The sequence below is a fragment of the Rhamphochromis longiceps genome, linkage group LG19 (genome assembly GCF_057381845.1).
Source record: "Rhamphochromis longiceps isolate RC_006_pf linkage group LG19, R_longiceps_female_GT1.1, whole genome shotgun sequence".
In the NCBI taxonomy this organism is placed as follows: domain Eukaryota; kingdom Metazoa; phylum Chordata; class Actinopteri; order Cichliformes; family Cichlidae; genus Rhamphochromis; species Rhamphochromis longiceps.
In genome coordinates this window covers 24071164-24096126 of record NC_140575.1, presented here as the reverse complement: position 1 = coordinate 24096126, position 24963 = coordinate 24071164, and the positions used below count along the sequence as shown (strand labels likewise).

Sequence of the window (24963 nt, the reverse complement as noted above, 5' to 3'; positions counted from 1 at the left end):
GGCAACAAAATTGTTGAGTTTGATAGTTTTATGGCCTTAGCTGACAATATCAAAAACTAATCTTATCTTTTAAATGCCAAAAGCAATATATGAAAAGAACTTTCAGGTACAGACATGTTTAAAGTAGTGTTAGCTCCCGATGCTTACTGCACTGGGGTAGTTCTGATTGATCTAATACTAGGCATTAGTGGAGACCCTCCAATCATCCACCATCTGAAACAAGCCCATATAACACCTCTGATGCATAAGGTAAGGTAAAGACGCAACAACAATGCAGAGAAAACAGAAAACCCCAACAATCACATGACCCCCTATGAGCAAGCGCTTTAGCGACAGTGGGAAGGAAAAACTCAATTTTAACAGGAAGAAACATCCAGCATAATCATGCTCAGGGTAGAGCAGCCATCTGCCATGACTGGTTGGCATGAGGGGAGGAAGACAAGACAACGACAAGCTGTAGACGAGAGCCAGAGATTAATAATAATAATAACTAATGATTAAATGCATAGAGGTGCATAAGCGCATATATGTATATGGCTCAGAGACCAGCCACATACGTAGTTTACTAAAGGCAGAGGAATTGAGAAATCATAGGGATTTGCATGTCATAAAGGCAAATATTCATTCATCTCTCCACCTACAGACTCAAAATTTAAACTATCACAACTATTTTTTATCATTTGAGAAGGCGTGCCTTCACCAAGAAGTGAAAATACAAAGCAAAGAAACACCTCGATCATCTCCTGAAATTAAGTCAAGGATTTAACACACCCAACCTAACACAGTGCATTAACATGCTTATTCATTCCGATATTGTCGCAATTACTTATTATCAGCAGATTAGACATGCGAACCTCACATCTACAGAGATGCTGTCAACAACAACATCCAGCTAGCGTTAGTCTTGTTTTCTAAAGCTCACACTTTGATAAAGACTTTGATTACATTCTCAGTTTATTCGTCAACTGCCCCAATCCAACAAAGTTAGAGCCACTTCAAAGAAAGTTAACAGCAGCTAATAGCAGCTAACAGAGACCAACAGGAGCTTCACTGACTCATCGATTTGTATCGGACTCCTTTCACGAAGTTTTACAGCCTCCTCCAGAGTAAATAGATGTAGACACCTGGCATATTGACAGCTGAGGTAAACAGAGGACCGACACCCTATACTCACTGCAGATGAACCCCAGCAAGGGTTGTCTGTCTTACAGCGGCCACTGTAGCTAAGAGTATACACTTGAATCGGGAGTGGAAAGAAAACAAAATTCTGTAGATTGCAATCTACTGACATCTAGTGGTGAGATTTTAAACATTGTAGCTTTAAGCCAACTTTCTCGTCATTGGTTCGTATCTGCAAAAGGAGGTTTGAGGAAAGGTGGGTGGAGCTTCTGAGCGTTGAGATATCCACTCCAACTTTTATGTTATTAAAATACTTTTTAAATGTGCAATATTGCCATTGTTTTGACAGTGAGTACTGCAGGGCGTGAGCAAAGTCTTTCTACTTTAAAGCTTGTAAAAAATCAAACTTGTCTTTATTTTCTTAGAAGAGATAATGATAGAACTAAAGTGTGTTTTTTAAAGTATTTTGTTGACTCTATTTACCTATAGGGGATTTTCACAAGCTTCACTGAAGAGGTATGTGCCACACTGCTAGATCTCTTGCACCTCTTTTGCGTTACCCCACCATGGAACATTTTCTAGATCTGCCACTGATCATATATAAAAACAGCTGTCTGAAACAAAGCATTTAGTGCAGTCTCAAGCCTGAGCACATACCCTGAACTCTAAATGTTTGAAACTCTGGCTGTATTTCATCAGAGTATTAGCCACTGTACATGTTGCAGAAAATATAGAAGAGCATAAAAGATGCACCTTAAATAGTGTGTGGAGTAATGGTGTCAATTTGTTTTTTACATTATTTCAAACAGTGTAGTTTTGCAAAACATAAATAAAGTCTATATGAAATGCTCTCTTGTTTCCTGTACCTGTTTCTCTGCATTTCCTTTCTTCTTTTTCCCCTCATTGTAATCATCTTCATCATCGATGCCCTCATCTTCGTCATCTTCCTCAGACCCATCCTCTGATCCATCTTCAGATTCATCATCGTCCTCCTCCTCCTCTTCTTCTTCACCTTCATCTGACTCTCCATCTTCTGTCGGTCCACTGTAATCTGAGATGAGCAGAGCTCGCAGCCCGTTTTCTAACACAATGTACCTGAGGAGAGTAAAGTCAAAGGTGAGATAACACAAGGAGAAGCACTGTGGTATCAATTGAGTTTTAGAGCCTTCACTGCTTTTTCTTAACAGCTTAACAGTTATCCCTTTGCAGATTGTATCTTATACCCTTTCAGCCCATCTTGTGCTGTGCTTTTTCACAGCAAATATTCCATCCATGCCCCACAGAGGCCTGAGGCACTGGTCTGTGCTTAAAGCATGAAATCATCCCATCAGACTACAATAATATTGCACTGATCCAGCTGGATGGGAGGCTCAATATCATTTTTGGATCTGGGTTAGTGGATCTGGGTCGTTTTGTCAGCACTTTCACAGTCATGAATGCAGAACTTTAGCAAGATGTATTTCATTACACATGAAATCCTATTAATACCTTCGAGTGAGAATAACATACATAATAGAACAGATAAATCATGCAACTTTTCCTTTCTTTAAACAGCATAATGAATTATTTAAATCCTCATGGGAATCTGGTAGGAATGCTTGACTGTGCGGTAGAAGAGTTTTTGTTTTTTTTTACCTGTACTGTTTGGGATCACTGGGTGATTTGATGATCTCTCTGTCACCGACATTATCCTCAGCTTCCCCCCCTCTTCCCGAGTCCCCGGCAGCCTGAATTTCCTCCCGGGACGCCGGCTCTGTAGCTTCTGCTGAAGCTCCCACTTGGACCGAGCCCGGAGAGTCAACCGCCGGGGCGTTTCTTGACTTGTTTGTTTGCGGCATCCTCGACAGAGATGACGAGACTCTGGCACTGCAGGCTGACAGCCAGGGGCGACCACAAACAACAGGACAAGTCGCTGTCAACGGCAATTTACTCCTTAGCGCGGCAGCACACCGTGTAAGCCTGGACAGAGCAATGATGAAGACCTGACATACGAGTGTGGGGGAGAAAAAACAAAGCTAAAGTTCAGCGCTCTGCGTCTAAAACAACACAGATTAACCAAGACTCTCGCTGTGGCGTGGGCCTATAGATGTGAAACTGACCTGTCACACACATATGGACACACACAACACCGGCTAGCCAGCGCCCACAATACAGCTATTCATACAACTGTCTGGTGGTTTCGCTCTATTCAGCTGGATGTCAGCTAAAATCCGACCCTGTCTCACCAGCCCGCAGCGAAACCTGAACCTATCATCTCACAGACCACCAAGAGCAAGTGGACATTTGAGAGGAAACACGAGTGAGAGAGGAAGGATTTAATGTTAACAAGCCGTGTCTGGTTCTGTTAGATGGTATTTGACACAAACAAAATAGAGCCGGAGTGTTTATTTTTTAATCTACTTCTACTTCTTCTTTTTTTTCTTTTTAGAAATACTTCACGAAGCCGGTCAAAAACAATGAAGCCATACCTCTCTCTGCCGACAGCAGAAGGGCCTCGGTGCCTGCGAATGTCCCCCACAGCAACAACGAGTGCTGTGATTTGTTGAGAGGAAGACGCGCTGAACTATGACGGCCGATGATTGGCTCTAGAGACAAGGAGGCGTGGTTTGGGTGTCAACACGTGTGCGCTGAGCAGTCAGGAGCGGTTACGTTGTAACAAGCTTCAGGCCCTGGACGGGCAACGACAGGCAGCCACCTGGATGCAAACAGACATCTGTTTATGATTATGACCAATAGATTGATAATATATCTTACCGGCCGCTTGTCATAGCAGGTAAATGTCTTAGTTTCTCATCTCCTCATGCAACATGAACTCTCAGAGCTCTTTGAAGTGAATGCTGTCTTGTCAGCTAGTGACATAATAATAATAGTATCTGTACTTCAGAAAAACTGCCTCACCACACAGGTTGCACTTGTGAAGTCTTCACATATGGATCATTGGGTTAGGGACCACTAGGTGGCAGGCACAGGCCACGGGGGATAGGGGGGCAGGGGGGGGGGGGGGGGGGTTACTCCAGATCCTTGAGGTTTATCTAGTTTTAAGACTTTTATTTCCCCACATTACAGCATTTGGGTATGTTAACAAAAAGACCTAAAGCGAGGGTTTACTGAATTGGTCTAATATACCTTTACTTCAAACGTTATGTCACAGTCAAAGAGTTAAAAGCATCATCCTATGAATAAGCCACGTTGACATTTGTCCAGCGCTCCTCCTCGGCCTTCACTCAGCAGCGTGTTGGCATTTCCCCCCCTCCGCTGTGCCAATATGTCCTCCCCCTCACTCACCAACTCTCTCTTTTCCTCCCTGTCTGAAGCCAATCTGATTTGCCCCTGGGCTTCTGTCGGCAGAAAGAGGTGATAAACACCGCAACCATGACAACTGGCGAGCCAGACACACGCCTGAGTTCCTGGATCCTAATGGCTTCACTTGGCATCCTCTCCTCTTTTAATTCATCAGGTCCGGCCTTCACCTGAGTTGATATTAAGGCTCTCTGGACAGATGAAGGCGCCGTGATTCCGCTACACTTTGAGCTCTCTCATCCAGTCTTTTAAGATAAGAGTCTATCAGCTTGTGAGATGAAACAGTGTTAACACTAAAGCATGCACACTGCTTTAATTAGACCTCAGGAATTAGTCACTGAATAAATATTTCCTCTGTCTGGATAGTATTAACGCAAATGCAGGAATATTGATTCTTCTGACAGCGATTTTCACAAACAAATCCTACTGATCACTAATGGAGCCTCTGTGAAAACACTGTCACTGGGACAAGGCATGTGAGCACAAAGCGATTGCTCACCCAAAATTGCAAGGCCGTGGTAATAGCAAGGATAAGCACCGTATTAGAAACTCTGTGAAAGTGCCTTTATGTGTGTCTCCATGCGAAAACTTTCAGAGCAAAAATGGCAGGCTTGAGCTGGTGATCGATTGGACGGGCGTCCACAGACTGTGAACCTCACCTTTAACGCTAACACACATGGCCTTTTCCTGGTAAAATATATTGTATTCGTTTGGCTGCAACGTGAGCCATCATAATTTTCCGCCTTTTTTTGGTCCCTCTGTATGACTGAGCCCAAATTGAAGTTCACATCGGGCACCTCAGGCCTCCCCAGCAAAATGTGTCTGCGTGAAAATGGAATGTAGAATGCAGCCAGCTGAATCAACATAGGTAATATGAATGTGTCCCCCTCGGACACCTTCCTTGAGTCACGGGAAGCAGCAGCAGCAGCCTTTACCTTAAGACTCTGAGAGGGCAAGGTTCCCATAGCAACTGATTTGAATCCTAATTAAAACAGGAGATTTGATTAATTAGTTCAATGATGTGTGTGTGTGTGTGTGTGTGTGTGTGTGTGTGTGTGTGTGTGTGTGTGTGTGTGTGTGTGTGTGTGTGAGAATGTGTGTGTGGCATGACTGTTTGCATGTGTGTGGGAGTCTGCATGTTCTCGTGAGTCACGGTGTATCTCATGTGTAAATGAGGATGGGGAGGGGTGGTGGTTTTATATATGCCTATACGTGTGTGTTTATGTGTGTGTTTATGTGTGTGTTCGTGAGCCTGTGAGTAATCCTTTGAATCACTGCCGTGTCTCCAGCATGCGTGTGTGTGTGTGTGTGTGTGTGTGTGTGTGTGTGTGTGTGTGTGTGTGTGTGTGCTATGTCTCCCGGGAGGCTTGTCCTTGCCTGCAGTACTACTGTGTGAATCAGAGGTGAGGCCTTTGGAGTTGCCCTCTGCTTTAATCTGGAGCTAATGACAGAACCACCTGCCCTCCTGGCCATCCTCCCCCTCCTTCCAAATACCTATTCTGTCTATCTGTTGGCTCCCCCTTGCACTCCCCCCTTTACATGTTCAGCCAACCCTCACAACCTTACCCAAAATGCTCACTGTCTCCCTCCCACACTCAGCTTGTTTTATTCCCTTTTTCGCTCCTTCTATCCCTCTTCTCTTTCACTTGCTTTCCACATCCTGCCACAGAGTGCATGATACTTCTGCCTGCATCTCTGATTGCCTCATCGCATTGAGTAAGCAGAGACTAGGGGGCAGCGCAGGCCCCAGTGAAACTCAAACACGTGTTTGGGGACGACTCAACGCTATGTGAGCAAGATGTAGCTTTAAGGAGCTCTTTCGACCAAGGAATAATCTGCGTCCTTATTCTTGTTGGTGCTCGTTCTTAAGTCTTGAGTTTGTGTGCCCTCACGCATGGAAGCCAGTCCCGCCGGAGATCGCATGAGCAAAGGCATAATTGGAAAGAGCTGCAAAAACTGGGATGACCACTTTGTGTGATGTGTCCTCGGTGGAAAGAAAGATGGAGTGAGCAGGGAGAGGAAAACAAAGGAGGAAGAAATCAAAGCAAGTAAACCAGACTGAATTGACAAGAGCCCACAGGAGAATCAAAGTAAGAGAGTAACGAGGAAAGAAGGGGAGAGAGAAGGAAAGGAAGGAAGAAAAGATGTGTATTAAATAAGGAATAAGGAAAAGTATGCTCTGACAGAAAATAATTCACATGAGAGGAAGGGAAAGCCTTTGGAGAAGGAGCAAGCGGAGGAGGAAGAAAGGAGAAGTGGCTCAAATGAAACAGCATGACTCCCCATCCATTTCAACACTGGACAGCTCCATAGACAGCACTAGGCCAGTATAAATAGATCCCCTACTTTAGAGGCCCCGTCAACACTCTAAAAAAGTACTTTATGTGCTCAGAGCGGCTCCTGCCCCCAGAGAACAGACACACAGGTATCCGATGGTGCCTGATAACCATCTTCACTCAGTTCCTCTCCGTTTGTTTTCTTAATTTAGGGAGCCTCCACGGTTCAACAACAACACCTCTGTGAGAAAAGAGTGTTTTTCTCCCAAATTCTCCATCACGGGCAGCATTCTGCCCTGAGGTGGACAGTAATAACCCCAGGTCTGGCATCACATTACCCCTGTCACAGAGATTACAGTAATATCTCAGGACAAAAACCCCATGCGTGATTGAAGCTTATTTATAAACACAAGCATCCCTGCATGGTGTAGGCGAATTAAATGTGTGCATGCCTCAGTAAGCAATCCCCACGAATGCATGTGTTCATGTGGCTGTGCATACATGCCCCGCATCAGCCAGCCTGTTTCCATTGCGAGTGAGCGTTAAGTAGCCTTGTGGGGAAGCTGTAATACAGACTAATGCACCTGAGAGCCCTGAAATCTATAACCATCATCTACATCTCCCTGATATTACTGGAACCGTCTTACTGTTTCTGATAGGAATCTCCAGAGACCCCCCCCCCCCCCCCCCAATCTTTACTCCTGTAAGGAGAGAGAGAAAGAGAGAGAGGAAAGAGAGCACTAAGGGAGAAATGCACCTCTCCATTTCCTCAAGGTTATTCACCTTAATGCACGCTGAAATCAATGTGAAATTGAACTGAAAATTGAACTTTCAGCTCAGTAATGTGGAAGACATGTTGTTATTAAATCTTTTCCTATAGCCATGAAACCGGCTGACTGATAGTTGAACGCTTTTGAATGCGTGTTTTCAAAACCATGGCACCATGGGGTGTTTTATTGAGACCCTCCCCTTGGTCCGCTGGAGACGCCGGGCTTCACGGGGGCTCCATAGCCGCCACTTAGAGAAAGTATCGATGGAGCATCAGCCACCTAGCAGGCTGTGATTAGCTGATGTGGGGAGCTTAATTCAGCGTTGGTAGGGGGGCTTCATTGCTCTCGATCTGGGCGGCATCTGTTGCGCCCACCACCCCCGTTTGGCAGGACAGGTGTTTTGATGTAGGCCGCGCACAAACTTCTGGGTCTCGCTGTAATCTCCGCTGCGGCCCCCCTCATAGAAGTCACCACAGTTTTCCCGACCGGTACCGTGTTTGTGTGCGCGTGTGTGCGTCCTCGAGCGCGCGCGCGCGCACGACGAAAGCCAGCTGGCACGAGTCGCCATGGTAACACACACCGGTTTCACGAAATCCGTCGGTGCTTAAGGGCAAGAGAGGAGAGATGAATAAACTAATGAGATTATAAATTATTGTCGGTATAGCTGAACAGTCGGGGTATTTTTTTTTATTTTTTATTTTTTTACTGGGATGCGTAACCGGGCAACGTGAGGAGAAAGTTTATGGGGCCCATTGTCTGTGACTCTGTTGAGTCTCCTGTAATCTGTTTATGATGAGGAACTGAACTGGCTCCTCTGGTGAGGAGGAACCCACCCTGCGCGCTTTGTGCCTCATATAAAAACTAGCAGGGCAGCCGCCTTATTGCATGATTAATTCCGGCGCCTGCCCCCCTCTTTTCCCCTCCCTTCTATGAATTACCTAGTTGTCTTTGAGATGAGGAGAGGATTCTCCATTATTACGCCCAGGTTACAACTCCGCGCATTGCACGTCTGTTCAGCAGACCAGTGCCGCAGCTCCCACGGGCTGCACTGTGGAGAAGCGGACCTGCATCCTAAAGCCAATCGTTTTTTTTTTCCCTCTTTCCCTCTCTCTCTCTAGCTCTCTCTCTCTCCCGGTTTTTATCCTCCACCTCATTGCAGTCTTATCACGTCTCTCCCCCCCCCCCCACCCGCTCTGGTCCCCCCTCCCTCCCCATCCGCCTCAGCCGCTACAGGAGAGGAGAGAGGGAGCGAGAGAGAGAGGGAGAAGAGTGCGGCTGAATGTGAACGACATGTCGACAGTCAGCCTCTAAAGTGTTTTCTCGGTCGTTCTCTAATTCTTTGGCGGCGGACTGAGTGAGTATTACCCGCATCCCTGCTCTGCTAAGCGTCGCTGTGTGGATCAGAGAGGCTGGTGAGGAGAGACAGACAATGAGGAATGCAATTGGATTGCGTTGCTCTGCCAAGGATTTTCATACATAGCCTGGTAAATGTCTTAATAGGTTCTGTTAATGACTAGGCTGTTTAATTGGTCATGCCTTAATTATTCTAACTATTACAATTTGTGTGCGTAATGTTAGGGGCTAATTGATTTTCTTGAAAGGCTGTGAGCTATCCAGGCTCATATCCCCATACATTTGATCAGTGATGCTGCTGCTTGCCTGATAGTGCAGATCTGTGCTGAGAGCAGGGGCCCATGTAAAAGCCGGTGTGAAGCTTGGTGAGTGTGTATTCTGATGGACAGAGAGGACAGAGAGATAGAGACTGGAATTATGTGACATGAATAATATGGTGAAGAATAAGCAGTGACTGTCATCTCTGGTTCGCTTGCGTCAGTGTGCAGGTCTGGAGGAGAGGGGAGAGTGAGAAGAAAAAAAAAAAACTCAGAGAGACTAAAGAAAGACAGGGAGGGAAGCCACACCTGTGTCAGGACGGTTTTCAGATGGACATGAAGACAGAAGGACAGAGACAGACGCACGCAGAAGCACAGGCAGAGTTCTGGGCTGCCACCAGTCAGTGCTTAAGTCCTTTCGTTTCTTGTTACCATAATGATGCAGAGCTATGCCGACTGCTGACTAGTCCACTCGGCTGATTGGAGAAAGAGGCTTGACTGTGTTTCTTCTCATTAGGTAGAGATGCCCATCCACTAAAGCAGACTCCTAACAGGATGGATCCCAGTGGTCTATCTGGACTCTGTATTGATCTCCTCTATACAGGGGGGCCACGGTCCAATAATAAACAATACATATCTAGACTGAAGACCCAGTGGGACTCTGAATGGGCAGTATTTTGTATTGTTTTCCAATTTGTCCAAAACTGTTGAGCATGTAAGCCTGTTTTCTCCTGTGAAGCACAGATGCTCTGAACACTTTCATACACTGATGACTGTTTTTCACTTCTCCTTATGCTTTCTTCCTTTAAAATCGTGAGGTTTTCCAACAAGTATTGCAGCATTACACTGGTTTGTTATGAAAGCTCACACTCATCTACACGTGTCTAGCTACCTGTTTCTGTACTTGGCAGGCTATAAAAGCCTACTTTTTGGATATGGTTTGACCTTTCTCACATTGTGTGCAACACACACGCATGAAACTTGGCTCCAGCACAGTTTCTCTGTGAGGCGGGCGTACATTGTGTACAGGGCAAGAGGAGGGCTTTGATGTAATCAATATCAGATTTCAGCTGTTTCACTGTGAGCTCTCATCCTGAGTGGCAGCCTTGACTGACTTCTTGCTGCTTATGCAATCCCACTCTTCTCTCCCACCTCACCCATTTCCTCTTCTTTTGTACCTACTCTCTGCACATTACTCCTCCTTTATATGTCTGCCTCTCCTTTACTCCTTCCCTTCCCCTTGTTCCCATTTTTACTCCTCCTCCTCCTCCTCCTCTTCTCATTTCTACCTCTCCCTTCATCTTTTCCCCGTCATAATCATCTCCGTGATTGCTCTTCCTCTCCCGGGCGGTGATGTTTTCACTCCTGCCTCCTTGTCTAACTCGCTGATGCTAGATTATTGCTGTATGATTACAGCTACCATACCATCATGATCATTATTGCATTTCGCATGGCAGTGTTCAACACTGTATGAGCAGATCGAGATGCTTTATCCAATTTAGATCTCATTAAGACTCGAGAGGAAATATCCCCATGCAGCACTCACAATCTCAGCTGTTTTTCGCTTTTCTTGTCTTTGTTGTTGTGCCAGGAGTTCTGCAACTCATTCTCTTGTTATTACCGCGCCGCTCTCATCATCGTCACGACCATCATCGCTATCGCCGTCAGTTCACGTCCCTGCCTGTCGTCGCACTGATTCACACCACCCCCACCTTTTGAAAATTTTTTTGAAGAGTTTTGATTTTGCAGCAAAGCTTTTCACTCCACTGTCATTATCACAATAATGATTATGACAGGACTCGATGGCTGTTGATAACCCAACGTATTTTTCTGATTGATAATATGGGGTATTTTGTGCCTCATCCTTCTGTTCTCTTGATTGCCATTCATCTTATTAAATGGAGCAGTTCATTAGACAGAAGCGTTATGAGTCTGATTTGCATTCACCCATATTCATATTGCATACATTAAAATAACACATGCGTGACATTTCGGCTTCACCCGGCATTTGAAAACACAGATGAATACATTCATCACAAGCTTTGCCCACCCCCTACCCCAGCACTCAGAAAGCCACTCGGAAAAAAGATAAAACGTGATTCACAGGTGAACTAGCCCACGTGCGTGCCTTTGTTTTGCATTTTCAATGTCAACATTTGAATTTTTAATTCAAAAGAGACATTGTAGCAGCTGAGAGATTCTTCAGCCTGTTGTTTTGTGTTGAAATCAATTTGTCCTGGTTTTGTAAACCCTCTAAGCCTTGTTTTCCTGTTATGAATACAAGCACATGCATACATGGTTGACGGCTATCATATCCTACTGTGGCCTTCCTGTACAGCTTCATTCCACTATAATGCTGTTCCGTCCCCATGACACTACACTCTGTGTGATTTAACATTTATTTTCTGACTGCTTTAGTATGCCTCTGATGTATCATCCATCTGATTCATCCTGAACTGACTTTTGCTGCTGCCTCCCTGGCTGTTTGCCCTCTGTTAACAATGCGTTTGTGCGATTGTGTGTGCGTTTGCCTCACCGTGCAGTGCGGTGAAGGCCTGATGCCGGGCTGTAACCGCAGGCTGTTGAGCTGAGAGGGAGAAGCAGGAGGATGCAGTGGGTCACTCTGGCGGTGGCCCTGGGGTGTGCGCGTCTCTCCCAGGCGTCGCACACCCCCACCCCTACCCCCACCTCCACACACACCCCTCTCGTGGACAACTCCGAGGAAGAAGTGGACGAGCCGTGCTTCGAGCCGTGCACGTGCGAGGTCAAAGAAGGTGTGCTACACGTGCACTGCGATGGGCGGGGCTTCACAAATGCCAGCCAGGTATGGCTTTCTTCATCATTTGTCTGGCCACGCATGTGGAGCTGCACTTTACTGCGCTGTCACTTATCTTATTATCTAATATATCTCCCAGTCTAATATCCTGCCTCTAATGTGGCTTAGGGCTGTTTCTAACTGCTAAATTTATGTAATTAATAAGATAACTAATCAGACCTCTAATTAATCATTCAGGTGTCACAGTCATGGGTCCGCCCTTTCAAACTCAACCTCCAGAGGAACTCTCTAAGGCGTCTCTATAGCAACGGGTTTCAGCACCTTGGCAACGCAGTGTCGATAAACCTTGGCAACAATGCTCTCCAGGACATCCGAGTGGGAGCCTTCCACGGGCTCGCCAAACTGAGACGTCTGTACCTCCACGAGAACAAGCTGGAGGTTTTCAGAAATGACACCTTCGCCGGCTTAGAGGCTCTGGAATACCTCCAGGTAGTCCCGAAGAGTTAATCCGTGTTGATTATCCACGATTGACTTAATTATTGACAAATTTGTCCAGGATTACTATAGATAGCTGTGACAGAAATAATCAATGGCTAGCAGGTGGCCTGTGTGAAAGGATCTCCTCAAAATCTCTGTGCATTTTTGCAAACGGAGAGCTCTCAGTTGAGTTTACTTTCCAATTCGAGCAATTACTCATTCGTCACATCTTTTCTTTCTTACCTGCAGGCCGACTACAACGTGATCAAACGAATTGATAGCGGTGCTCTGAGGTTCCTCTACAAGCTTCGTGTTCTCATCCTGAATGACAACCTCATCCCTAACTTGCCTCCTCATCTGTTCAGGTTGGATTCTGATTATTTTACTGCAGAGCTTTTAAATTATGCCAGGACTGATCTGTAGAAATATCAGTGTCTGACACAATTAGTCACGCTGTACTGCTGAATTAATGTTCCTGTGGCATACTATTTCATATCATCAGAGATGGATTAATCATCAGATAAAATGCTGGCTCCTCTGTGATGGAATGTGTGAATTTTATTTTACTATAACAGTGTCCTTTCATGTGAACTAGCAAACTATATCCCTCCTCCTCCTGTACCAGATCCGTGTCTCTGACTCATCTGGACCTGCGGGGAAACCGTCTGAAGAGCCTGGCATATGCTGGGACCCTGGAGTACGTTGGCCGCTCCCTGATGGAGATACAGCTGGAGGAGAATCCCTGGAACTGCGGCTGCGAGGCAGTGCAGTTACAGCAGTGGCTGGGTCAGATTCCCTACACGGCGGTAGTTGGGGATGTTACATGCGAGTATCCCTTCCACCTTCACGGTAAAGACCTGAGGGAAATCCCCCGCAAAGAACTGTGTGCCGACCTGCCAGATAAAGAGCTGCAAGCAGTGGGGAGTGGTCCATCAGCAGGATCACAACCCCAGCATTTGCCCCCTAACTCTAAACACCAACCTGGGCGAGTCAGACCAACTAAGCCCTCCTCTATGGTGCACGGCTCCCGCCAGAACACACATACTTCCTCCACTTCGTCATCCTCTTCCTCTGCAGAGCGTAAAGACAGGGAGAGGCACCCAAGGCCGACTAAAAGGCCTCGACCCTCCAGAACATCCCCCACGCCACGCAGTCTGATGCCCAACCAGAATCCCCCGGTGGCTGGTTACCAAACACGGCCCCCTATTCCCATCATCTGTCCCCTGGGCTGCACTTGCAACCTGCACATAACTGACCTGGGTCTCACCGTCAACTGCAAAGAGAATGGCTTCCTCAATGTGTCCCAGCTCACACCTCGGCCTCTCAACGGCCGCAAGCTCTACCTGAGTGGAAATTTAATACAGAGGATCTACCGCACAGACTTCTGGAACTTCTCCAGCCTCGACATGCTTCACCTGGGGAACAACCGCATCTCGTACCTTCAGGAGGGCGCTTTTTCCAGCCTGACGAGCCTGAGGAGCCTCTACCTGAACGGAAACAATCTGGAGAGGCTGAGCCCCCACATGTTTCTAGGATTGCAGAATCTAAGGTAAGAACCTTTTGGATCAGTCACACCATTTACTTCTATTCACTTCAGACATACATATTAATTAAAACCTCATCAGCTTAGGTATTTAGAGATTTGTTTATAAGTATGTGGAAATTAATTTCACTGTAATACTGGAACGGCACAGAGCAGAACATTTTGATTACCATTATGCCGGAGTTTGATTGAAATGGAAGGTGCCCAGTCTCTTCCAGAAGTGTCATTTGTTAGTCACGCTGCCTGATGCCATGCTTCAGTTTGGGTGTGAGTGACAACGTGAAAATTAATGGGTTTTTGTTGTATTTGCATACAGAGGTGTCGATAAGGCGGTGAGACATTTGGATTTTTTGCCAGGATTCTTTTTTGAAGAATAAGAAAAGCTTAAAATAAAAGCACACTGTCAGAGTGATGCATATTTATGTCATCATCAGAATAAGACAGTTCCTTGGTTAATAACCTATATCCAAAGTCAGTCATTAAACAGTGAGGAAGACAGCAGAGCAGACTGCAAAGACCTCTTTTAGCCTTTTGGCTTTCAGCTCCACTATTTTATATTTAAAGACAGGGTTCAGGAAAAAAAATCTCCATAGCCATTTATTTGACTATTAATCAATAATAAAAATCCTCTCTGGACTTTTCAAAATGTCTACCTCTTAACCTCTTGTTAGCCTTTGTTAGCGACTTAATGGTGAGGGAGCTGTACAAGTCATTTAAACCAGATCCATCACTTATTCTAGCAATTGCACTACTGGATGACTAGCATGCACAGAGAATTCTCCAGCTGTACTCTGCACATATTTCTGTTATTTAAAAAAAAAAGAGTCCTTTTAATTTGATCTAACAAGATAATCTGATACGCAAAGGCCAGTGTTAGTAGTCATCAGTGCAAAATTACACAATTTTATTTGATAGTGATCAGTTTATGGCTGCGAACAGGGGATGAGAAGATGAAATCCAATTTCTGGTGTGACTTTGTGACATGAATATTAATTTGATGTGTTTGCCATGCACGGAAGCGGGACATACTTGGAAGTTAAATGTATGAAAAGGCATCAAAAGGAATGACTAATTTATGCAGAAAGGAAAATGACCTTAGTGCATCACGAAATGACGAGATACAGCTTAGATACAACATACCGATAGTCTCTTTGCTTGTAAAGTCTGTGACACTGCCATCTTCTCTCCTGTCTATAGGTACCTTTATTTTGAGTACAATGAGATCCGTGAAGTCGATCCCGGCACTTTCGACTCCATGCCATCCCTCCAGTTATTGTTCCTTAATGCCAACCTGCTGCGGAGTCTCCCTCTTGGTGTATTCTCCAGAGTCAATCTAGCCCGCCTAAACCTTCGAAACAATCACCTGCTACAGCTTCCGATGGAGGGCGTGCTTGAACACCTCACCGGACTGGTACAGGTTAGTGTAAATTACTACATTACTAACCGTATTTACTGAATGGCTGTGGCGGTGTGGATGCAGGTGGATGCTTGAGAACACAATTCTGGTCTGCTAACCTCTGTGTGTGCAAATGAGTCAGATACCTGGCATGAGGCTTTCAGCTAATTTAGGCCAAATAACATGTATTTTGCTGACTGACAGTTGCCGGGTGGAAAAATAGAGATTATTGAATTGGATCACCCCTGTTGATTTGCTACACAAAAATGTGCATAATTATACAGAGCGTATTTATTTCAAATGTCAGCCGATGAGATTAAAAGAACTAATAGATTGCCAAGACACATTATATTATCACAGCTTGATGAAATAAACAAAACAACCTGAAATCTTGGATCAAGCCATGGCCACGTTTAAAAACTTCTGGCAGCCCCTGGTCTCCTGGCCTCTGGGACAGCTGCAGTTTTCTCTGTCATCTGTAGCGTCTGTTGTTTTGCAGGCTCTGCTGTGGCTTGTGGGACTATGGTTGCGCCTCAGGTATTCTAATTGGAAAATTGCAATTGACTTGATTTGCATAAGTGGTCTTAATAAATCAGGAGCTAAACTGGAGAAAGCTGAACCTCTCAAGTTTTTGTGAATGCTTAAAGTACCTTTCAGTAAATAGACTGTATAAACTGCTGTTATGTGGTAAATCCAGCTTTTTGTGAGAGCTTACCTCGCACATTTGACTGCAGCTTTATGTGACTGGTTGCTATACACAGCGCACCAATAAGGACAGAAAGCGAGGTGTTACTTTTTTTTTTTAATTATCCTGCTTCCTCTCACTTCAGCAAATTTAGTGTACCAGGCTTTTCTTAGACAGCCCGAGTAGAATGAGGTAAGGTGGGTGTAGATTAGCCCGAATGTCATTGTGAATTTCCATTTTTCTTTGCTCCATGCAAAATTCCTGATCCTAGGTAGTGTGGGTGAGACTGGCAGAGGCTGTTTCTAAATCTTTGCTCGAGGAAGGGACGACAGTAGTTCACGGAGCTGGAGGAGCCATGTAAAAGTGTATTATGGGTTTTTCTTTTGCACTGTTATACACCTCTGATGTCCAAGAGCATTAAAGCATTGACCAAATGGAAGCACACAGTGGGCTGTATTCATAAAGCTCAGTGGTACGACCATTGTAGTCCCTCAAATCTGTGCCACAGTAATTGAATCCATTCATTTACCAGGGTTGTTATTACTCTGACAAAGCCACATTAAGGCTGCCCATAGACCACGTAAAATAATGTGACAATGATATCACCTGTTGACTTACTGCTGGCCTGTTTGAAGCTCGGGATGAGGGATTTCTGGGCGCTGGCGTGTGCTTTTGGAGCCAGAGTTTGCACAGAAAAAAAAAAAATCAAAGGGTAACGCAGATGGAAACGGGGTTTAGCTCGCAGCTGCAGTAAAAAGCAGTCCATTTTGTTAATCATAAAACAGCAGCATGTATAGCTTAGAGTCATTGTCACCATCAAGAGCAGGATTATACAGTTACACCCACTTATATACACTGATATGAAAATACCCTGCTGATGTCAGTGTAATTAAAAAAAACAAAAAAACAATATTAGCGTGACACCAGGGAGAAAAATTCAAATCACTCTGGTGTTTATGATTTCTTAACTAGAACACGAATAGCAGCTCAACAGCAGATGAACCTTAAAAGAAACTCGAGTTAGGTGACTCAGTATCTGAGAGGATGCCAGAAATAATATATGTACAGTTCAGAAACACATATGTCTTTCTCAGTAAATGCAAAGGACGTATTGTGCAGCAGAGCAGCGCTTCCCTGTCATTGCCAGCCGTAATGAAGAAACTTGCCCATGGCCATGTTTCACTTATATAAACACAACCAGCAAGTCTGTCTCTGTCCGGCGATAACAGCTGTAAAATGGCCATTTGTTGCTTTTACACTTTGGTTCTGTGTGGATTACAGAAACAAGATGTGAAGTGTTAGAGAGATTTAGAGGTGGTGGTAGGTGGATTTGCTTATCTGGACAGAGCTATGCTAGCTGCTTCCAGGCCTCTTCTAGCTGTAGCTTCATATTTAGAGGGTTTTTTCTTCTGCAGATGTAAATATGGAATCTTCTCAACACAATAACAAGCAGTCAGAATGTTTATGAAGGTGAAAACAAGTTATATTTTCTTGCAATACAAGCCAGCATTTCAACTGAAATTGCACATGAAAGGCATTTTTTTTTCTTTTTTTAAATAAAAGTGAAAGCATCTGTAATCATTTTAAACGGTGCTCTGAAAAGATGTGTTTTCTGTTTCAGCACAAAAGACGTCTTTGGTCTCATTGACTGGCTAAGTACTCTGATTTAGCATTAAATGCCAACTCATGCAGGTGCGCTGTGAGGTGAAATTTCTTATAGAACAAAGGTGGGATTGATAAGAGTAATGTCGTGTTAATAGCCACTCAAATTAAATTATGTGTAGGTAGCTAAACACATAGGCAGTGTTACCAAAGAGCTATTAAAATGACTTAATGTAGTAAAAAGTTAAGTTCTTTGTCAAAGAGTTTTCAAAAGAAACAAACTGAATTCCATTATAATTCTTTTTAAACACAGAAGCTGTGACTGTGCACTTGAAACTGGGATTTTTGTCCATAATGTGTTCACATATGGAGATATAATAAATGGCCATAACTATCTTTAGCAGCTGTGACAAGCAAATTCTTCTTCTAGGGTCTACAGTCTGTTTGGAAGAGCTGATAGAACCGCTTCCATCGCTGGGTGCTCTTTCTCATTTTATTTTATTTTTTCCTCAGACCCTCATGTCCCCATAATAACAGTTTGCGGCACATTTCAAAATCAAGATATCTCATACAGCTGCATTAAAAGACAGTGTTTATTTTCCCTCCGAATAAAAGATCAAGGGCTTCTTTCCAGGCTCGCCATGTTGCGCTGATGTTCAGCAATCACACGGAGGCAGAGATGCCAATTTCTTCACCGACACCAGCCTCAGTGGACCAGAAACTCTTGCTCTTTGCTCTGTGCTATTACTACCGCTCTCTCTCCAGCTACATGAAACACAAACAGCTGGATAGAGAAAGTTCATGCCCCTTCTCGAGGGGTTGTTGAAGTCGCTCGGGAAAATATAGGAAATCGCTATCTGAGGTAGAAGTCTATGAAGGGAGCACGAGCACACCATGAAAAATAAATTACAACACTTCAAAAAATAGAATAAAATCAAAATCTGTGTGAGTGCACTCAATACCACAATCTGATGAAATATAGAAGTGTAAGTGGAGAGCATCGATACGTTAGTGCTTTGACATAATTCTTTGGCTTTCTGTGCATAGCATCTCACACTCTACCACTGTAGCCGTAAAGACAGATTTTAAATGTACACGTTTTTCAAAATAAACACAATTTTGCATATGCTGCAGGTTCTTCTTCAGTCTTTTCGTGTCCGCTCTGTGTGTGTGTTATTCAAAAGACAATGAAACCCATTCATCAGTATGGAGAAGGCTTGGCAAGCTGAAGCTCAGGGGCGTCTCGTCACCAGAGACTACAGCAGAATCCCTGCGCCAGAACTTCCAAAACCTGCTTGTATTGACTCTATTTCTGTGAACTAACTGGAGCAATTCTAATGACTGACAGGATGTTTGGGCAAAGTGATCAATTAGAAGGCACACAGCTCACTAAGAACGTTCTGAATTTCTCCCCTGATGTGAATTCTTTTGTAGCTCTCAAATAAAGTTTGGATGATTATTGCCTGATCTTTGCTCTCTGTCATAATGATAAAAACCCACAAGAGCAAATATGCTCTTCTGCGGTTAAAGCAGGGCCATTTCAGTCTTTTATTTAAGTCAGGCTGAATATATTTTCTGACAAAAGAGGGTTTCCAATATATCATCGCAGGCTGGATTAAAGCAATGAATGCTGGTTTGGTTAGTGTGCCACTTTTTATTGTCAATTTAGTGTACGTGACTTACTCCAAGCCTTTGTGTTCACAGAACGTGCATAATGGTATCATGCGCTCATATTTTCCCCGCACCTGCCGGGCTAACTGAGGGTCTATAATTTCCTGTCACAACACAAGCTGTGATTGACAAGTTGACAGCAAATCGCACACTAGGTGACCAGGCGTATAAATTGTAAACAGTGTTGGATGTGTTGGACAGATGCTTTGAAAAGAGAAGGGGATAAAGCCTTTGGGATTTGCGTGAAAGAAAACAATAAAATGCTTCAAGAATTTCCACCAGATGTAAGACTGTCATTATGAAAGTTATGAAACAGCAAAAACAAACTGACACTTTGGTCATGCAGTGTTTCTTTAAAATGTCACTTTGCTCATTCGCGCTGCGTTAGAGGCTAGATGCGTCACAGTAATGCGGTGGATGCTTTTCAGTGGACTTTTAATATGAGTGAGTGAAAACTGCAGCATAGTTTCTCTTCACCTTCCAGTTGCAATTACGCTATTATGAAAGCCACACAAAAAGCCCACAGTGGGCTAACTTCAATAAAGTGAAGGAGCATCCGGTTGTTCAGTGTGAGGCATGAGGAGGTAGCTGTATCATGGCTCCCACAACAGCAATGCTGAATCATCTCGGAACGCATCCATCTATTCCTGCAAGCCAGGGAGATAGCCTAACTGAATTAGCATGACAACATTTGTGCGAGCTCCTTGGAAGTGTGACAGAGAGAATATCAGCTTTCATTGCCAATGTCATTGCTAAAGATATGGAACAGATGAGTTCTGTAGACAATACAACGTGATGTAAGTGATTCCCTTCGTGCATAATCTGCTTTAAGCTTTTCAGAGCGCGGCAAAGTGAATATTTGAGTTTGTTTTAAGGCGCACAATCAATAGCTGGCAATGAGAAAATGGATTTGCACGCATACCTATTGGATTATAGCACAGGGGAGAGTTGCATCACATCCCGTTAAAAACAAAGTGCTGTGATACTCTTGCACGCTCGTCACAGAAAAGCTGCCGGTGAGTTTTATGAACAAGCACTAATATAGAAACTCTGAGCGGTGTCTATTCAAAACTTTTTTCTATGAGAGCCCTCGCTGCTGGGAAGAGTTGAATATTGAGGATATATCCAGCCTGGGCACCATCATCTGGTAAATGCAAGCACTTTAGTGTTTTGATGACCCTATAATGAGAGTATTTACATAATCTGTGCATTCATCACATGCATATTTTAAAAATAATTTGGAGCTACTGGTCAGTGTGGAGAGCCATTATATCAATTCTGAAAAACTCATTTTCCAAACCTTATTACTTGGAAAGGGTTAGAGATATCATTTTTCTGGTTGTCATCTAAATAGGAGTCGGAGCCATCGGCCCATTCTTCAGCACAAAGTCAGGGAAATTATCTACTGCACGGCAGACCAGTAATTACACTATAACTACACAATGACAACACACTGTATTTTTAATGTATTTCTCCAGGTGGACCTGCAGCAGAACCCATGGGAGTGCAACTGTGAAGCTGCTCCACTGAAGCGTTGGCTGGAGGGGCTCAGCGCTGTGGTTGTGATGGGAGAGGTAGTGTGCCATTCCCCGGATAAGACCAAAGGTGTAGACCTGCGATCCCTCTCCATGGAGCTGCTATGCCCTGAGCTGGAGCCTCAAGAGGACCAGGACCAGGAGGAGCAGACGGCCACCTCCACGGCTGCAGACAGAGGCGTGTCGGTTGACTACCCCGGCTCAGGCGTCGGTCCCCTTCCGGAGAAGAATTCAATCCCTCTGTCGGTCTTAGTGCTCAGCCTGCTTGTGTTGTTTGTCTCTGCTTTCTTTGCGGCTGCAGCACTAATCGCCTACGCCCTGAGGAGGAGAGACAAGCTGCCGTTCCGCCGCCAGGGAGAGGTGGATTTGGCCGGCATCCAGATGGAGTGCGGGATCTTCACCGAGCAGACGCACCACCATCATCATCACCACGGCCTCCCGGAGACGCCGCCTCTACCTCCGCCTGAGCACAACCACGTCTACGACACCATTCTGCCCCCAGAGGCCGCCGCCAAAGGCCCTAACCCTGCGGCGGCATCGCACATGTGTAGCAACCCCATCTACAAAGATGAGCAGGACGCAGCGGTGAAACAGCGGCCGCAGCAGCAACAGACGTTTGCAGCTTCGAAAGAGTGCGAGGAGGGTTACTGCTCTGCAGCAGAGAAGGAGAGGGAGTGGGCTCTGGAGGTGTCCTCGTCACCCATCAACACTGTTACAGGAGCCATGGGACCACTCGCTGGCCTCCACGGGAACGGCATCCTGTGCCCCACAGTAATCGACAGCCAGGGCCCCACTCCTAAAGTGGAGCTGGTGGACTGTCTCTTCAGACTCCCAACTCCTGAGTTCAGAGATTTGCCAGATAGGTATGTGAGGCCCCCGCCCCGCTACCCTCACCCCCAAGACTCCAAACAGGACACGAGACCCGACCAAACGCTCGTGGTCACCACCACCACGAGCTCCACTCCAGGTGGTAGCAGTCAGAGCGAACAGGGAGCTGGAGAGCAGAGAGCCAGACTGAGGACCACACCAGACTACATGGAGGTGTTAGACCGCTCTTACCAGTTTTAACGGGCCTCCTCTTTCTCCCCCTCCTCATCCTCCTCTTCCTGCTACCCATCTTCTCTTGTCTCTTCATCATCTCTCTCTCTGGTGGTGAATCATTCAGTAACAATGACTTCTGTACAGAGGTTGGCTTTGAGAGGAGCCTGTGGGGGAGCGGGACTACACTACATGCTATGTTTATTCCTGGATAACGAGCTGAGGTCACTTTTTGTATTTTCCCCACTACTGGCATATAGGTTGGTTTTTTGGCAAGGAGTAGCTGATCACAGATCTCTGCCTGGAGGCAAAACTTCAGCTGCAGCTACTACAGTATCCTTTTCTTTTTCTTTTTAAAGTACTGAGGCTCGGCTTTTCTACTCGGCGCCACAATTAGCGGGAGACGGCATGGTGGTGGTGGTAGTGGGCGTTGATGCTCATAATATTGCTCTCAAAAGACCTGCGTGGAGGTGAAACACACCAGCTCTTCAAAGCATCATCAAACACAGAGTCGTGAACTGTGACAGCCTCGAAGTTTAGAGCGAGCTGGGTGGACACGTTAGGATGGAGACCAGACAGAGAAAAGCAAGAAGAAGAGAAGTAACTGAAAACAGCCAAGTGCCTTAGCAATGAACAGCCAGCAGTGTGGTCAATGCTTATTTTTCTATGAATACAGATCTATTTATCTAAACAAAGAGGTTTGACTACCAATGGATGGGACGCTGATGGACGACTGAGACTAATCAAAAACCCGCCGAGTAATTGCATTCCCCTGGATGAGCCAAAAATAATAATATACCCAGTCAATATTGGAGTTGTTTGTATGCAGTTCTGTTCATTTTCATCATCTCATCCAGTTAACTTAATTTGCTTAACCGGTTGATTTTTTTTTACAGGGCTACGATGATGGACATATCCAGGAATAATCGTTTGCTGTGTGAAATTATAAAAAGGTTCTGGTTTTATGGAGAAAAAAAAAAAAGATACAGATTTTTTTTTTTCTTTGGTTTGTTTGACTGAAAGACAAAAACAAAGGAAATTACAGAAGGACATTAAGGCAATGGATGCATCTTGGATTTCTTAATCAGCCAGACTTAATGGGGCCAGGAGGACCTCTGCTGCACATTTTCATTTTCATCGGACACAGGCACAGAGGTTATTGTATTGATTTTTAAGTATTTCTCAGAGGAAAATTGAATGGCAAAAAAAGATCAATGGACAAAAAAAAAAAAAAAAAACAGGATGTAAAAAAGGCATTTTTTGTCTAAAAAAAACAAAAGAGACAGACACTTCTATCAACTATCGATTATTATCTTTTACAGAGGTACCTTTTTATGCTTTCATCTCTTACCAATAGTAGAGGCAGTTGTGAATATATTTATTCTTAGTTTTCGCGTGTTGAAGCTCTCCTGTAAGGGATCATGTTATATTAATGTATAGGATGGTTCTGCATCTGGTTCAGCCTTCTTACCGCCGACCCACGAAATACAATAAAGGGTGCTACATAAAAAAAACTACTGTGTAACCGCTTCACACATACATACACTTGCCCTGACCCCCATAAATGCACACTCACTCTCCCTGTTGCTTTAATAGTGTATGAAAGAGACGGCTTGAGGTATGCTAAGCCTCTAAGCTTGTCCATGCAGCGTGTTGCGGAGATCAGATGAGAGTTGAGCAAAGCTGGCTGCCTGCAGGGTTCCTCACACACTAAAGGGTGGAGATAGAAGCTAATAGTGTGAAATCTACCACATTAACGGTATAAAATAAATACAAGTCCATTGGGTGAAATAAGGACATAACTGGGGGCCCTGTGGCCAAGGTCGTGAATTGCTAGTGTTTCTTTCATAATGATCTTCCCTCTCTCTTCTGCTTTCATCTTTCCATCTGATTTGCTCCTTTCTCCCCTTTTCCTCTGCTCTTTATTCCTCTGCTCTCCTCCTCACCTTTTCCTTTTGTTCTTTCTTCTCTCCTCTATTTCCCCTTCCTTCTCATTGCTCTGGCTGTCAGCTCAGCCTCGCAGGACGGACACGGAGAGGTGCTGTTCAATATGCTGCTCAACACACAGGTAGCTCACATTCAAGTGTGTGTGTGTGTGTGTGTGTGTGTTTTGTTTCTTTCTGCTGTGCTCTTTCCATCCTTCGGTGATGAGTGCAGTTCTTCAGACGCCTCCTCACTCTCAGTGTTCAGAACTCTGTTGCACAGATAATCCCCCTGTGGGTGCGTTTGTGTGTGCGTGTGCGCACAGTCGCGACTTTGTGCATTCAGAGGGGTGTGCCTTTGTTTGTAGGTGTGTGTGTGTTTAAGAAAGTGTGTGAAGCCGGGCGTTTGTGCGGCTCGTCTGTTGGCATGTGCATGACGGGGAGGGTGAGTGCAGCGGCACAGCCTCAGTCCAGCCTTAATCCTCTAAGCTGTGTAGTTCACTCATGCCACATCAGCCCCATTGTGTCTACAGACAAAGAAGCCCAGTTAAAACTAAATGCCAGTTAGAGCAACAAACGACTAATTATAGCATCATTCTCTCCGTCCTGTTCGCTCGCTTTCCCTCACTTTTAATGCTTCCTTCTCACTTCCTCGACCATGAGCATGTCTAATTTTTGCAGCCCTCTCTGCTCTGGACCCGTTTCAGAGAGTGTGTGTTTGTGTGGGTGTGAGCGTGTCGACGTGTGTGTGTTTGGCTCTTGCGTTTCCCTGTATGCTCGTGTATGTGTATGTGTCTGTGTATGTGTGTTTGACTATCTGACAGCTTTGCCATGGTTCATGTGTTTGGGTCCTGTCAGAGCTGTCCTGTCACTGTGTGAAAAAAATCATTCATTTCCCAGAGTCGAGGATGAAAGAGTCTTTAGACTTCAAACGCCTGTGGGCCTCTGTGGCTTAGATTGCCTCTCGCTCTTCCACCACCACCGTGTCATTTATTCCTTAAAAAATACACAAAAAAAACCAGTGCGGCTGTGGCATCGGTTAAGTAGAGATGGCAGAGACGTGGCGCGGAGCTGGACAATTAGCCTGATTAAAACACTGTCATTTTGCATAATAGATTTAGCCTGAGCTGCGATAGGCGGATCCTTCTGAGTGAGAGTGTGTGTATGTGCGAAAGCATGAAAACATATTCTTCTCTGCATAAACATGCGGAGTATTAAAAATGCACAGTTATGCATGGTTTGA

General features: G+C 44.9%; 2 protein-coding genes across 6 annotated transcripts in view; one reads left to right on the top strand and one right to left on the bottom strand.

Moving 5' to 3' along the window:
• Nucleotides 1–3706, bottom strand: part of LOC146646808 (nardilysin-like) — a 36334-nt gene extending 32628 nt beyond the window's left edge. The window contains exons 1-3 of one of the 3 annotated variants that reach the window (XM_085392464.1): nt 3588–3706; nt 2755–3078; nt 1986–2214 (exon numbers count right to left, since the gene is read on the bottom strand). In XM_085392464.1, coding sequence (XP_085248590.1) covers nt 1986–2214; nt 2755–2957 — 432 coding nt within the window. In that variant the 5' untranslated portion in view covers nt 2958–3078; nt 3588–3706. The other 2 variants (XM_085392466.1, XM_085392463.1) reach the window with 2 other exon arrangements.
• Nucleotides 3695–23289, top strand: LOC146646807 (SLIT and NTRK-like protein 3). Of its 3 annotated transcripts, none has more exons than XM_085392469.1 (7): nt 3695–3892; nt 11619–11899; nt 12089–12340; nt 12578–12693; nt 12954–13877; nt 15069–15288; nt 20704–23289. In XM_085392469.1, exons 2-7 carry the CDS (start codon nt 11684–11686, stop codon nt 21826–21828), a joined length of 2853 nt encoding a protein of 950 aa, XP_085248595.1. In that variant the 5' UTR covers nt 3695–3892; nt 11619–11683; the 3' UTR covers nt 21829–23289. The 3 variants fall into 3 exon arrangements, with proteins under 3 accessions (XP_085248595.1, XP_085248594.1, XP_085248593.1); XM_085392468.1 differs by lacking the exon at nt 3695–3892 and adding an exon at nt 8598–8819; XM_085392467.1 differs by lacking the exon at nt 3695–3892 and adding an exon at nt 8598–8949.
• The last annotated feature ends 1674 nt before the right edge of the window (nt 23290–24963 follow it).

Coding starts and splice junctions, on each gene's coding strand:
- LOC146646807 (XM_085392469.1), top strand. CDS start 11,684: ATGCAGTGGGTCACTCTGGCGGTGGCCCTGGGGTGTGCGCGTCTCTCC. Junction 12,341..12,577: donor AGGCTCTGGAATACCTCCAG/GTAGTCCCGAAG, acceptor TCTTACCTGCAG/GCCGACTACAACGTGATCAA. Junction 13,878..15,068: donor CTAGGATTGCAGAATCTAAG/GTAAGAACCTTT, acceptor TCCTGTCTATAG/GTACCTTTATTTTGAGTACA.